Genomic DNA, 14893 nt, shown 5'->3' on the forward strand with positions numbered 1-14893 from the left:
TTACTGAAGTAGGACAACATTATACAAGCGTCACAGCGACGCAGATCGCGGTTGTAGAAACGCTTAGAAAAAAGAAAGTACATGGAAATAGAACGAGAGTGCTATATGACTGTATATATGTATATAATTACGAAGTTTATTATCTCGTCGAATGCAAATATATTATTATGATATTATTATGAAAAAACTCATAAACAATTGCAACTTGTTGTGAGCCCTAGAAAAACTGAGTTACCCGGATGTACAGCATTAGGAGAATTTGAAGAATGGCGTCAACATACACATGCGGATTTGAACACAAGATTTGCAAATAAGATCGAAACTGAGTTTATCAGGAAACAAAGTGAGATGTTTTGCTCTAGATAGATTTAAATGAATAATTTCATAGTTGTATGAAGATTTAGTAGGGATGTCAAGACATAAAATATAAATATATTTATAGAAAGTATCGTTTTGCTTGCATGTTTCTCCCAACTGGACACAAAATGAATCGCAACACGCCTGTCACAAGGCAATTAACCTTTTAAGACATTATTGCACCGTTGAAAATTATTTGTATATGAAGGATAAGAAACACGTCGGTCATTGTTTGCACAAATATTTATCGACAAATTTAGCAAAGTGTGAATTACAACAGCGGATGGCCGGATCACAGGGGCACGTGTGTGTGGCCTAATCACAGGGGCACGTATGCTAGAATCATGTTTTTTTATATTTGTCAGTAGAACTGTTCTAGACTAAGTTATATACAGTATTAAACTTGGCGAAGTTATGAAAAGATAAAGCCAGTAAGCATTTGTATAGTTGTATAGTTTTCACTTTGGTTTAAAAAATTAATCAAATACTTTTTGCTGAAACCATATTATGCATCAATATGAACACCCACCCTTTAAAAAAAAGAGTAAATATGAAAATAATAAAGATCCTTTTAATATGTCGTTGACATACCATGTGTTCTCCATTATTGTCAAGGAGGATACAATTTGGTTGCAAATATTTAAAAAAAAAAAGGTGGCACAGTAGAGTCTCTAAGTACTTCATTTTAAATTAAAATTAAATGCGAAATAACATGAATCCACCAGCCGAATCAATAAGCTTAAAGACTGAAAACAGGACATGTGTTGATCCAACCACATTGCCTATCAAATTGACCCCATGATTTAACCTTGACCTTTAATTGACTGAAAGTATTTTATGATTTATGAAATTCCTTTAAAAATTGTAGTTTGAAAGTTAAGGATCAGGACATCAAAGAATGAAATTTTTTTTACCAATGTTGATGTTTTATTTTGTGTGAATTTATATATTTGTTTTTTAGGGTGTGTGTGGGGGGGGGGGGGGGGGGGAGGGGGGACTTGGTATCACAATGCTTAATATTTAAGATTTGTAAATATCAAATTAACTGTTCCTTGGCATTTATCTACTGGGTTGCACTTCCTGAAGATCAACATGTAATTCAATGACATGGAAAGTCGCCAGGATAGCATTTACCCTCAGCTTGATGTCGACAACCCTATCATCAGCACACTGGAATTGGAAACTGGACAGGTATTGGTAATATTCTTTGTTTTGTTTCATACAAATATGATATCTGCACATAAGTATTGTATCATGGTATGAACACCCAACCTCCTCCTTCACTAGACAAAATAATACAACATAAGTATCATGTTGTCAGAGTTACAGTGTTAAATGCCGACAATTCAATCAATCTCAGGGATATGAGAACATATATTTTATGTATTTGGACCTATACAACATGATTACATTTCATTTTTTTCCCTTTTCTGCCTCAAAGTTTGAAGTTTTAGAAAACAAAGATTCATTACAAATTTTGACCAATACATTGCTTTTTACAAAATGTGTAATTTTGTATGAATGGTAAGCCAGCCCCCACTGGAGCTGAAAGGGCAGGATTTTGTCCAAGTGTGAAGCATCCTTGGGTTTCAGGTACTCAATTTTGTATAAAAAATTAGACTTCTATATGGGGAGACAGTGATCTGAAACCTGTAAACTTCTTCTGTTTGGGTGAGGGTGTTGAAACCAAGTTGGCTTGAAGTGTCCTTGCATGAAGGGGACTAATATTTCAATGCCAGGGAAAGTCCTTCACAAACAGAGATTAATTGTTTGTTAATATGTCACTTAGATTCAATGGTTTTATGCTAAAACAGCTTATTACAACACCATGTGTTTAAAGGCACCAGTTTAAGAATGAAATATATTGCTCAAATAGGAAAAAGAAAAAAAAAATACACAAATGTTGTTGAATCAAAGGAAACAAACTGCAGGCTCCAGAGATTCGACAGGAGTGAATTAATTCAAGTCTGACTCCAGATGAAATGTAAATATTGAATACTTGGTTCAGGAAAAGTCTGACAGTGACAGGGATAATAATGTAAGGAAGAGCATCAGATGTAAGCGACCACCTCAGTCCTTTTCACCAAGTTTGGATACTGCTGTTGGGGATCGCAATGAATCAAGCAAAACCAAGAAGCAGAGGACCAAGTCGGCAACAGCACCAGATCGTCCTTGTGATCTCATGCCAAATGGTTTGTCACAAATGCATATTTGCATATATGTACGACTGTATCAGTTAGATAACAGCTATCTTTATGTTTCAAGTTGATATATAATTACTTGTCATATTATTGAAATTTATTGTACTGTACAATATGATGTAAAAGGACAAAGCAATGATTTAAGTAATATGAGACAACAGTTAAATTTTAATCAGGTACATTAAACATTAATACAAGCTTTACAGCAACATTTATTTGACATTATAACTACATGTACAAATTTTAACTTGCACATACATACCCAAAAGTCAAGTTAGGTTATGCAATGGCATAGCATCTGTCCGCTATTTGTCATGTGCCATTTTTTCCTTTACACAACTTCTTCACAAATTCTTTTCAATAATCAAAATTAAAATATTAAGTCTGTAGTTTGTTAGAATAAAGCCCGTCCATTTTGTTTTGTTTTACTTGTGTTTTTTTTTCAAATGTTTATGTGTGAAGTGTTTATTCTTACGTCAAGGGTTATGGTATTGATTTTCAAGGTCACAGGTTCAAATGTGTTAAAATGTTTGAACAACTTCTTCTAAATAAACAGAAGGCCAATCATGATAATGCACCAGTGTAGCTTGCAGGAATCTAGGACTATCTAGATAGTTCAGATGAATGATGTTTGTCAGCTTTAAAACAAAAAGATAATCAGTGGTATGAAGTTTAGGATAACCAGAATAAACTGGTCCATTAGAATAAATAGTGTTGCTTCACAAGTCGCAAAACAAGTGAGCAACACAGGCTTATTAAGGCTGTTGTTCTATATCTTTGTTTCATAATTTGTAGAACTGGTTTATTTTTCCATGCACAAAGTTTGTCATTTGATATTAAAACCAGGATGTCTAGAGCCAATATAAGCCATGTATTTGCCATTCAATATTATGGCAGAAATACTGAAAAATTTTACAATATTTGCCAAAAAAAGACTCTGTTTCATGGTAATGCATTTTTGGATTTTTGGATTAATCTACCAAATTAACCTTTATTGCGAAATCTAAATGATTGAATCTTTTGAAAATTATGTTTCTAAAGCAAATGGGCTTTGTTTGTAGGTGACCCTTTTCTGTGTGACCTTTGTATGTCACCCTATGTCATAAACAGATCACTGAAACGTTCCCTCAAAAACAAACGATCCAAACATAACCCTGCTCCTCGTAACAAGATGGACCCTCTCACTGGAAAGATTCTGATGCTTTGTAATGCATGTAGTAAGTATACAGAACATACACTTTGATAGTGTTTCACCTGAAGCAGTGAATGTATACTGAACATTTGAAATAACATGAAATGAGTGTAACCAGCAGCATGTGAATTTCTAGTAGTGTCTGGTTGATATTACATGAATGTATCTGTATCTCACCTGTTAGTACCTAGTAGGCATATCTGGAGCACCTGGATCATTTTTGAAAGAATGACTATCATACTTATATGCCTTCAGCTGCATCCTGATGCGTCTTCTATACTGACTCCAGTCAGAGAAGTGCAAATTTTTAAGATAAAACAAGAAATACACTTCATTATGAATAAATGATATGTTTATATCTTACAGGCATTACTTTTGACAGACCACGGAAACCTAGGAAAATAGTTCCTGTGCCAACAGCAGAAGAGATGGAAAAATGCCTCCAAGGTGCAAAAGATTTTGCCAAAACACTGGCCGAAAAAATGAACAGACCAGAAGGTAAATTCTTGTTGTACATCTAGGTTGAACACAAGATATTTTAGCATTATTAGTGGTGAAAGAATATGATTATCACAGTGAATGAATATAATTGAAAATGAATGCTTACCAGCATTACATGGTACATTAAAGAGTTTATGACTACAAAACAACTTAAGTTTAACATTAAGTTATTGATTGTAAATATTTCAGTATTTCTGTTTGTTGTTATTGATCTTTTTGTCTCATAGAAGTTGATCATCCTACTTTGTCTTTCTAGCTGAGAGGTTATACTGCCCAGTGGTCAGACCTAAAACATGTGCTTGTTTGCAGAGATACATCAACGCTGATGGTGAGCTGAATTCAGAGACATTAATTGTATGTTTTTATAATGGTGTACTATATTACTGATAGCAAAAGCAAAGTTGTTAAAGAGGGATTAGTCATCTATGATATTTAATATAGTATACACATAACATACCTGTATTATCTTAAACCAGAAATATGAAATTCATACACCAGTGTTAATTTTTGTTATTCTGACAATTTAGTTTAGCTTGTCCAGGCACTATCTCCTAGACAAATAGTTCTGGTTCTTCATACTTGGGGTATGGATTCACCTTGGTGAGGTGGTGTGTCGTGTATCAAAATTAGGTCACTCTGATCAATATTATGACCTTCTATTTGCACCATAGAAAATTTTTTTCAGGGCTCTATATCATACACTACTAGTCACTGGAACTTTCTACTTTGGGTATGGATTCAACTTGGTGAGGTGTTGTGTTGTGTATCAAAATCAGGTCACCCTGACCTACAATTTGACCTTCACAAGTATCAAACAAAACTGGCCATGCTTGATCTCCTACACTGCTAGTCATTTGAACTTCGTAGTTGGTGTCTTGGTTCACCTTGGTAAGACAATGTGTCAGTGGGGGACTGTAATTCACTGAATTTTCTAGTGTCAGAAGTACTGGATGGAACTGCCTCTGATTTACAATATAAAACACAGTGTAAACAAGTTTAGGTGTTGAGAAAGCAACAGTTCATATTTGGGATTTTAAAAAAAAAGGAAATTTTGAATAAGATTCAATAAACAGTTTTAGTTAGATGGTGAAAAATAGGATAATCAGGATATTAGAAATAGAACTGTTTATTTTTGTCTCTATTGTTATCATATGATAGATGTTCATCTTATGTTTTCTTCTAAAACAGCCAAACTTGAGCTTGATTAAAAACTATTGTAAATAGGTTATCGATACATTTATTAATACATTTATCAATATGAATATGGGTTCTAATTACAAAGGTGAGTCTGATGAGTTTGATAAACGAGCTAAAGCGATGATTGACTTGTTGATGAAGGCCAGGGAGCTCAGCACAGAGAAGTGTTATACTAAGGATATTGAGTCCAAAAGAAAGTAAGAACATGACATCAAAGATCAACAATATGGCCATTGGGATATGATAATAATATTAGAATTTTTAACAATGTGTTTTCAAGGTTGTAATTTTTTTTTTAAAAGTCATCAGATCCATATTTTAAACATTGCTAAACCTTCAAAGAAAATTTTCAAAAGTTGTGAAAGTTTGGTGTCACTTTAATTGAATCAAATTAAAGAGAATCACATTCATTCTTCATTGGATTTATGTTCATTCAGTTAAATGCTTATTTTTTCTTTTAAATTGCAGCTTATGTGTACATTGTATGTACCATCTATTACTTGTGCAGTACACAATAGTTTACTTGTTAAGATACTATTGTAAATTTGAAATAATATAAAATGGCTTGATAGTCTAAATCGAAAATTATGTTGTTTAATTGTCATGTTGTTTCTGCTCATAACTTAAAGAACATAACACATTTTGTGATTATTGTTTGTAGGAGAACAGGACTTAAAAATTTAGGTATAGGAATAGGAAATGGGCAAAAACGATCCAAGGCTTTTGAAGAGTTTGTTCTTACTCAGAGAGAACACTTGAAGAATGAATTGAAGCTGTGTGAGAGGGCAGTCCAGAAAGTTCTTATGTACTCCAATAATTTCCTTCATAAGAAGCTTGTCACTGAAAAGGTAATAATCTGCATAGACAAAGTATTGGTCATTATACAAATTCCTCAGCACAGATTAGATAAAAAAAAATAGCTAATTAAATGTACACAAGGTATTTATCTTGTTGATTTTTGTCATTAACATTCTATTGTTTTAGAGTTAAACATTCATTTTGAAATATTATTATTAGCCAAGTGATTAGTTTTGGTTTTACATGTTCATTACATGCTGGAGTTAATGTACTAACTCTTACTAAAACACAAAGACAGTTGTGATATTGGACATGGTGTAATTATCATGACACAGCATCACTGTGTGGGATGCTGCACACACTTGTGCAATTTTGTAAACATACATATATTATTTTGTACAATATGTTCATTGCTGTTACATATTGGAAATGAAGATTATTTTCACTAAAAATTTGATTTTTATGTACATAGCTCTGGTGAAAAATAGGTACAAAATATTACCTGAATACATCTCTTTTCAGAAAGAAAAAAAATGAAATAATATAGAAGGAATTTCTACAAATTTTCCTCCTGATATTTTTAAACTTTACTAAAAAAGGGGAAAGAAGAGTGGTTTTTTTAGCTTGTTCTTCTTTTTAAAGAGAGCCTGGCTTACCAAATTAAGTTGATAAACTACAACACACACACTGTGTCAAAATGTCATGTATGGTTATTTTTACTATTTGATTATTGTATACTCAAACTGGCAACCTTTCTAGCTCTTGTTGTTCACATTTAAAGCTTGAAACTGGTTACATGTGGGCATTTTGTCAGCCAAACACTGGCAAGCATTGTGTGATTCAATTTTGTGCACACATCATACTTTCATTATTATGTTAATTCCCACAGTTGTTTTTTCTTCTGTTCTATTTATAAAAGGAACTACCTTGGCTCTAAAAACAGGGAAAGTTATTTACATTTACTTGCAAATATAGTTGTTTATGTCACGTATCATAACTGTGACTTTCCATATATGTCTAGATAGATGCTATCCCACTGACAACCACCAACACTCTGATACTAGTTAATTGACTTTTTTTATTTTTAAAATACCAATTGTTAACCTGGTGCTTGGTGGTTACAGCGTTTGTTTTGATGTTGATGAATGTATACTGATTGATTACAGAGTTTATGTCGTGCTAAGCCTGTAAATGGAATGGCTAGGAAGGGCCTTCTGCAGCCATTTGATGCAATTTCCCAGATTCGATGTTGTGTGGACAATTGCATCATGGTATAGTATTTTTTATAGTAAATGGAGACAGGACTTTTTGTGTTAAATCTGTGCCACAATACTAGCAAATATCACATAGAGGATCTTATGTGAGTCTCCATTTCATATGAGATTTATGAAAAATAGTGTAAATTTCATAATTTACACACCTGATATAAAAGGGCATGACATCACAAGCCAAATGACATCTTGAATTTTTAATGTCTGAATGGACACATCAAAAGGGACCCTTCTGCTGGGTGTAATTGCTTTTGTGGTAGCAAATTTTATATAATGGATGTTATTGAACTGATCAATAACAGCCAGGGTACAAAAATGTAATTGATATGGAATGAAAATACAAACCATAATATTTTCTGCAATTTACAAATAATACACATTGGTTGATACATTACAATAAATTGTAAACCTTTCATATATCAACTTAAGTTTAACCTTTGCTCTCTTTCTCTCTCTCTCTCTCTCTCTCTCTCTCTCTCTCTCTCTCATATATATATATATTCATAAGAATGTGTTTTCAGATGGCAATCACTCATAAGAAGTTGCTGCAGGATTGGAGAAACAGAGCTAACAAAGGTCAATCAGAGCACAGGAGAGTCATTGCCGAAATGTTGACACCGTCTGGTAATTTCATAACTTTGTCATTATAAGGCTTCAGTCAATATGTGATTAATTTGAAGATTGATATTTTTTAATCCAGTAGCAGACAATGGATCATTCAAGTCGCTAATATTCTGTTTTTCCATCAAAGATGAATGTATAGGAAGTATTTGGTTTCCTTTTTCAGCTGGAGCAAGGACTAACTGTTATACATTCATTACTTTGGTAACTGGTGCATCTCGTAGCACAATTGTCCAGGTTAGTCATCAAATGAAGCAAACAGGCGGTGAGAGGGAGCCACCTGCACATGGCATGAAAAAGTTCTGGCAGGGCAATAGTCGTCGTAAAAGTACAGAGTCGGTCAGTCCGTCTAAAGTTTCCACACGTAAGTTCTGATGATAAGTGTTGGAAGGAAGGAGATTATGTTTTTCTATTTGCCAGACAAAGATTATAAGCATATCTCCATGTAAGTGTATTTATAACCTGTTAAATTAACTTTCTGGCTATCACATTCTGTCTCTGACATCACTCTGACAATTATTTGCACTAACAGAAATTGTCAAAGCTTAGGGATAGGTTTGCATTAGACTGAAGGTGGATAAGTTGTCTTGCAGTTTTTTATTAGTAATAGGTAAAGGTCACTGAAAAGAGAAATAGAATTTCAATAATGCTCTTTTTCCTTCAATTTAACAAGACATGACAGTGAGGTATGTTTGCCTTTTACATTGCTTTATAAAGTGGAATATTGATCAATATGAAATATATGAGGTAAAGGTCATTTTAATCAAAAGCAAGAATAAAATTTTACTCTTGCCATATCATTTTAGCAATACATATGTACCTATTGGCATTATTTGAAGAAACATATCAGTCTAGATACCGATGTGTTTATTTCAACATGATATCATCTGATCAGTCTAGATCTCTATATATTATCAGAATACACTGTACTTTGAATCATAGTCATCACTGGCGTACAACAGGAGTTAATTATATGGTATAATTTCTATAGCTGAAAGATGTACTTCCAAATTTAAATTTTGTGTTTTTTACTTAATTTTTCTGCAGACATGGGGAGAACAACTACCAGTGCTTCTTTCACTCACTCAGTAGTTCCAGTTACTTCTAAACCAAATGTCATGGTATCTTCCCACAATCCTGCCACACCCACTTCAAACATTATCATCCCAGTGTCTGTGAATACTATCAGCTCAGAGGCATCAAGTGTAAGTATGTAAAATTGTTTGAACAGGCATCAATGCTATTCTCAGTACAGTCCTATTGAGTTTTTAGCCCACAATTCCAGGGGCAAGTAAGCTTATGCTGTGGTGCTGCATTTAAGGTTTACTTTTCCCCTTTAAGGAGATGTTCTCAATAACCAATGGTACCAAGGTACTGATATTAAACCAGCAGCATGCTTGAATGAATGGCTACAAAGTTTGTTCAAATGAATGACCTTGACCCTTTTTCAAGTTTGCAGTGGTCAACATGTTCAAATCTTTAAAAGATTTCTTCTCAATAACCAAAAGACCAAAGACAAACTATGCATGACCTTCACCCACTTTCAAGGTCACAGGGGTCAAAAGTGTCAAAATATTTAAACAAAACATGAGTCTTTATCATCAGATGATGGCTAAGGCCCATGGGCCTTTTGTATAATTAACATATCTGTATGTATGGAGATTTTCTGTGTCATTCTTCATATGTTTGCTATTATAATGTTAAAAGCAACCACTTTTTTTTAAAGAAATATTGGAAAAACTTAATTTAGCGTGTAAAATTCTCAAGTTTGTGTTATGGAATATTAATTACAATAATATGCCAAAGATTTATTTAGTTATTTTTGATAGTTATATTAGTGGTACCATTTTGCTGTACTAACAGAAACTATTTTTTGACCAGTTAACAGTGCAGCGACAGCAGCTGATGCAGATACAACAGCAGATGTTTGAACAACAAGTCCAGCAGCAGCAGCAGCAACATCTTCTACAGCAGCAGTTACTGCAACACACCATAATGCAACAGATTGGACAAGCAACTGATGGAATGCCACAGGTTTGTACATGTATTGCATAGCTTCATAACTTTTTACTATGGTTCCTTAGCCTACATACTGTACATACCTCAGATGAAGATCTGAGGTGTGAGTTTCAATACTCCTTCCCCCTTACTGGTTATGTTTCTCAGGAATCTGACTGTTCATAGGGCAGTAAACTGAGCAAACAAAAAACATACAAGTGAATGAAATATCAGAAATATTCAATTTAGGAAAAAAACATGTCTGAAAGCCATATCAGTGAAAATATCTTTTTGATATTAAAAATTTTGAATCTGTAATGTGGTAAATAGGAAATTAATAGTTTTAATTTGTATATCAGATATTTCTCTTAAATTACATTATACACTGAAATCACTCTTAAAAGGAATTACTTATCATTACAAATGTGTGATCCAGTGTCTGATGCAACATTACTATACCTAACCCAAAGTTTGATTGCTTTGGTAAGCAGTACTGTATAGTTAAAGGGTGTAGGTCAGTAAGGATACCTCATTTGCATATATGTCAAGTGTGATTAAATGCTTTTTGTGGTAAAAACATAATGACAAAGTCAGTTCATACATGTTTGAATATGATTATACTAACGATACTTCATTGTTAAAAGAATTTGATAGAGTATTATTCCTAATATTTGATTTCTTATGTGTAAAAAAGATTTACAAAATGAAAACTGATGTTACTTGAATCTTCATTCTGTTGTCTTTGTCACAGTACATAGAGTAATACCACATTTATTTATAATTAAGTAAGTGCAGATATGCTTGTATCCCCAGAAATGATTCAGGTAGTTTTGGATAATAGTTAACATATTTGTCATTGATTGGTATATGATATATGATGACCCAGTTTTCCTATAGTATGGCAATATTTTGTATTGATACAAATCATTAGAGGATACAGATTTTGTTTCAGAACCTTTCCATGCTACAGACCATGATTGATCAGCTAAATGTGCAGATTCAGAACACACAGCAACAGCTACAGTTGTCTCTGAGAACTATGAACATGATAGGATCACAGTCTGTTGGCGGTAATAGTACCATTGAATCAACCCAAAATATGTTAACCACAGCTGAAAACATCAGTGGTACAGAACCAACATCTCGTAATTATTTAGGAACTACTTGTAACAATGGTGAGTCAGCTCCAAGTATGCATTCAAATCTGCTTCAAATATGTGGGAGCAATGAAACTGGATCTACTAATCTCCCTCAACAACAACCCAATGTTATAACAACCAGTAACATAAGTTCACAACTCCAGACAAACGATCAAGGAGGATTCGGTCAAAATACAAATCAAATCTTATCAGCTCTCTCACCACCAGATCAGCAGAACCTCACGTTTTTCAGTCAGCTTTCGCCTTCACAGATGTCAGGACAGACAGAGAGCCATATGAATACTTCACAAAATTACTTCAATAATATGTCACTGCAGAGCAATGGACAAACAATCATCCAAGTCCAGCAGTCTCCTGTAATTCCTTCCTCACAGAATCCAAATTATGTCCAAACTTTCCTGCCTGGGTCACAGCTCCAGAAAGGCCGGATTAGTTCGAATGATAATAGTTCATTAGAGCATTTCATTATACAAACCTATCCAAGTGTGAATCAAAGTGTTCAAGATAACATGGTAAGGTGTTCACAAAACAGTGTACTGGTACAACAGTTAAATGCTCCTGTAAACCAAGCCCCTCGCTTAGCAGGTCCTCCTTTAATGCTGGTCAACCAACAACAGGTTGATTGTGGTGATGGTCTTCCTAGTTCTCACCTAAGTAAGGAGTTGTATGATATACCTGAAAATGGATTTCAGCAACAGTCAACCCGAATAGATTCTGAGCATGGTTTATTAAATACTCCTATTTTGGATCTTACTCCAGCTGTTGTAGCTCCATCTGTAAACATAACTGATCAAACAACCACTGAGAACACTCTTGGAACCGGTCAGACCATTGCAAAGAGCAATCTAGAATCATCGACTATGCTTGACCCAACAGCTGCAAAAAGTTCATCAGAGACATCAACATCTGATGGCTCATTAGATTCTGTGAATGTGACTCTCCATGCCGCTGAAGATACGCAAAAGTCAATGGCAGTGACTGGTCAACATGAGAGAGCACTGGACCAAATGGATGAGACCAGTCAAAACAGTAGAGAGGAAGTAACAGTCTTGAATGATCCAACAAGCAACACAAATACATCTGAATCGGCTATTATGACTAATCTTACTACTATGTCGAGATCAACAGCTAGGACTGTTCAAACTACGATAGACAGTTCTTCATCAAATGTTATTGTTCAACCAGGTAGTGAAAGTATAGTAACCTCTACTTCTGAAGGCATTCAGTCTGGTACCAAGTCAGTCAGCGATAACTCCCAGTCTGTGGTTTACGACAAGTCTGTTTTGTCAGTTTTGGCAAATGACAAAAAATCGTTTCCTAGTAGCACTTCCAACAACCATGTCATTTCTGATTTTACCCCGACCTCAAAAACTGCTAATACTCTGTCACGTTCAGACTCTCGGTATCCACATGTGTCCTATTCTTCATCAAACACCAAATCGGCAGTCACTCGATTCCATACGTCGCCAAAAAGTGCATTCCATACTCCTCAAAAACAATTAGGGGAAAGTGGTACTGCTTGTAATCCTTCTACAGATCACGGGAAATGTCTGCAAGTGCGGAATTCACAATCACCGAATGTGAAAGTGGCAACTTCAGCATCAGGCAATTTACATCAAAACTTGAACACAGATACCTTGCCGAATACATGTTTACCAAATGCCACCATAGCTTCATTTTCAACTGGTAAACAACGAAATAGAACTACACGTCGTAGTGGGGTGACTAAGGTAACACAAAGTCGATCACAAAATTCTGTAACAATTGTGACATCTACGTCTTTGGACACAAGTACATATGTCTCTGTTCCAATGATTCAAGGGGTACAAAAACGAAGTAATCCGTCCTTCAAACAGTTAACAGCGTTGCCTGTTTTTGTTAACCAGCAGTCTAAGAATCGTCAGTCATTGTTTTCCCAGCAAGGCGTTTCTCGAACGAACCCGTCAGTGTCAGAAATCCATCAGCGTTTGCATGAAAATGTGTCCATTACAAGTAAGGTGCCAATTCAGCATAATTCAACGACCGTTTATGCATCAGCAACTATGGCAGAAAAGCGCAGCATTATAGTTGATGTCATTCCTACATCAACAGACACTACGAGAACTCACCAGGCTATACCATCACCATTAATAAGTTCCTCTGGATCAAGAAATGATGGAACAGATTTTCAGACAGTAATCCCCAGTTCACTTATCACTCAAGATTCCATGCCTCAGAGTACACATGTTACTGCCAAAAGTCTTTCAGTCGGTTCAAGAATCGGAGTTTCGAATCTGGCTAGTTCAGTGAATAAATCTACCGAAGGTTTAAGCGGGAGTACTACAGACAAGAACATGCCCTTCAACTCCTTGCCACCAGTTATGAAGTCATTTTCTGATACTTCCCATACATTCTTGAACTTTTCCGGACCGCAGTTACAGCACAAGATCGGTTCTGTGCATCAGAATAACAATGAAAGACGTGTTGCTGGAAATAGCATACGCCAACAAATGACAAACAAGTTCGTTTCGACGCAAGGCATTTCAACATCGACTATGCATATGGGATCACATGAGACTCCTGTTAGCGACAGTTTTCAGCCTATAAATTGTACTTTAGTAATCAATCCATCGCAAAATCAGCGTGCAATCGTAGCACAAGGGCAGGGACAAGCAATCATTGGTCAGATTCAAACCATGACGCCCAGTGCACCTACACACATACGTCCACAATTAGTAGAAGATCCCAGGAACAGTGGAGATCAAAGAACACAATCGGCACCACCTTTGCCATTAGTACACAATACTACCTTAACTATTGATTCCGACACGTTTATGAGGTTGTGTCAACAGGCATCATTGATACGTACACCAGTCGTCAGTATGGATATGAACACACAAATCAGCAAAAACCTGTAGCATGAATTTACATTGAACATAGCACATTTTCATGTTCATAACCTTTGAGATTTGGTATCAAAGTGTAATTTGCCTTATATATATTTTACCTGAATAAAGTTATTCTACAATATTGTGATAGTTCCCAAATATAAACCTACAAGACCGGTGTACCATTAATTATATTGTAAATGCATTGCTTGGGTGAAGTGTATTGTTTACTCATCTAGATGACTTTGAAAGGGATCAGTAGTCAGTAACAACCGAACGAATGGTGTAAACCAGCTGTACATTGAAATAACGTATAGTTAGAAATATACATTTACACTTATCATACCTTAAAAAAACTTTCATAAGCTCATGTTTATCATAGAACAGTAATGAACGTTTTCTCTCTACACTAATAACATACATAGTACGATAACTTAATTTCATATAATGAAATTTCCAGAGTGACGACAACACGGTCCAATTCTCTCCAATTCAGGTTTAATTCGCATTGTAGACCGTTTTTTAATGTTTCGAATCCAAGCGATCCGTCACCAGAACAATAACAACATACTGTTACATCATCAAAATAGGTAAAAACAGCAGAATGATGACTATTCCTATAAAACCACAAAAAGTATTGCCCTTCAAATTGGTACCGTGCATTACTCTTCAGCGTTGTATAAAATACATGTATATGGATGAACTGTTGTGATATGACATATTAATTACT

At 34.9% G+C, this 14893-nt stretch overlaps 1 protein-coding gene across 2 annotated transcripts; it reads left to right on the forward strand.

Moving 5' to 3' along the window:
• The first annotated feature begins 143 nt into the window (after positions 1-143).
• LOC132546374 (mucin-3B-like) lies at positions 144-14281 on the forward strand. Of its 2 annotated transcripts, XM_060210087.1 has the most exons (14): positions 144-343; positions 1444-1548; positions 2366-2549; positions 3620-3775; positions 4117-4248; positions 4508-4579; positions 5534-5645; positions 6110-6296; positions 7413-7517; positions 8039-8141; positions 8305-8502; positions 9186-9343; positions 10020-10172; positions 11089-14281. In XM_060210087.1, exons 2-14 carry the CDS (start codon positions 1465-1467, stop codon positions 14191-14193), a joined length of 4749 nt encoding a protein of 1582 aa, XP_060066070.1. In that variant the 5' UTR covers positions 144-343; positions 1444-1464; the 3' UTR covers positions 14194-14281. The 2 variants fall into 2 exon arrangements, with proteins under 2 accessions (XP_060066070.1, XP_060066072.1); XM_060210089.1 differs by lacking the exon at positions 144-343 and having other exon boundaries at positions 1434-1548.
• Positions 14282-14893: the final 612 nt, after the last annotated feature.

This window comes from Ylistrum balloti, unplaced genomic scaffold (assembly GCF_031769215.1).
Source record: "Ylistrum balloti isolate Yb309-2 unplaced genomic scaffold, AGI_CSIRO_Ybal_v1 Utg369888, whole genome shotgun sequence".
In the NCBI taxonomy this organism is placed as follows: domain Eukaryota; kingdom Metazoa; phylum Mollusca; class Bivalvia; order Pectinida; family Pectinidae; genus Ylistrum; species Ylistrum balloti.

Excerpts from the sequence above, each read along its gene's own strand:
- LOC132546374 (XM_060210087.1), top strand. The coding sequence starts at position 1,465 with ATGGAAAGTCGCCAGGATAGCATTTACCCTCAGCTTGATGTCGACAAC. Across the intron at positions 6,297-7,412 it reads AGAAGCTTGTCACTGAAAAG|AGTTTATGTCGTGCTAAGCC; the intron begins GTAATAATCTGC and ends GATTGATTACAG. Across the intron at positions 9,344-10,019 it reads TCAGCTCAGAGGCATCAAGT|TTAACAGTGCAGCGACAGCA; the intron begins GTAAGTATGTAA and ends TTTTTTGACCAG.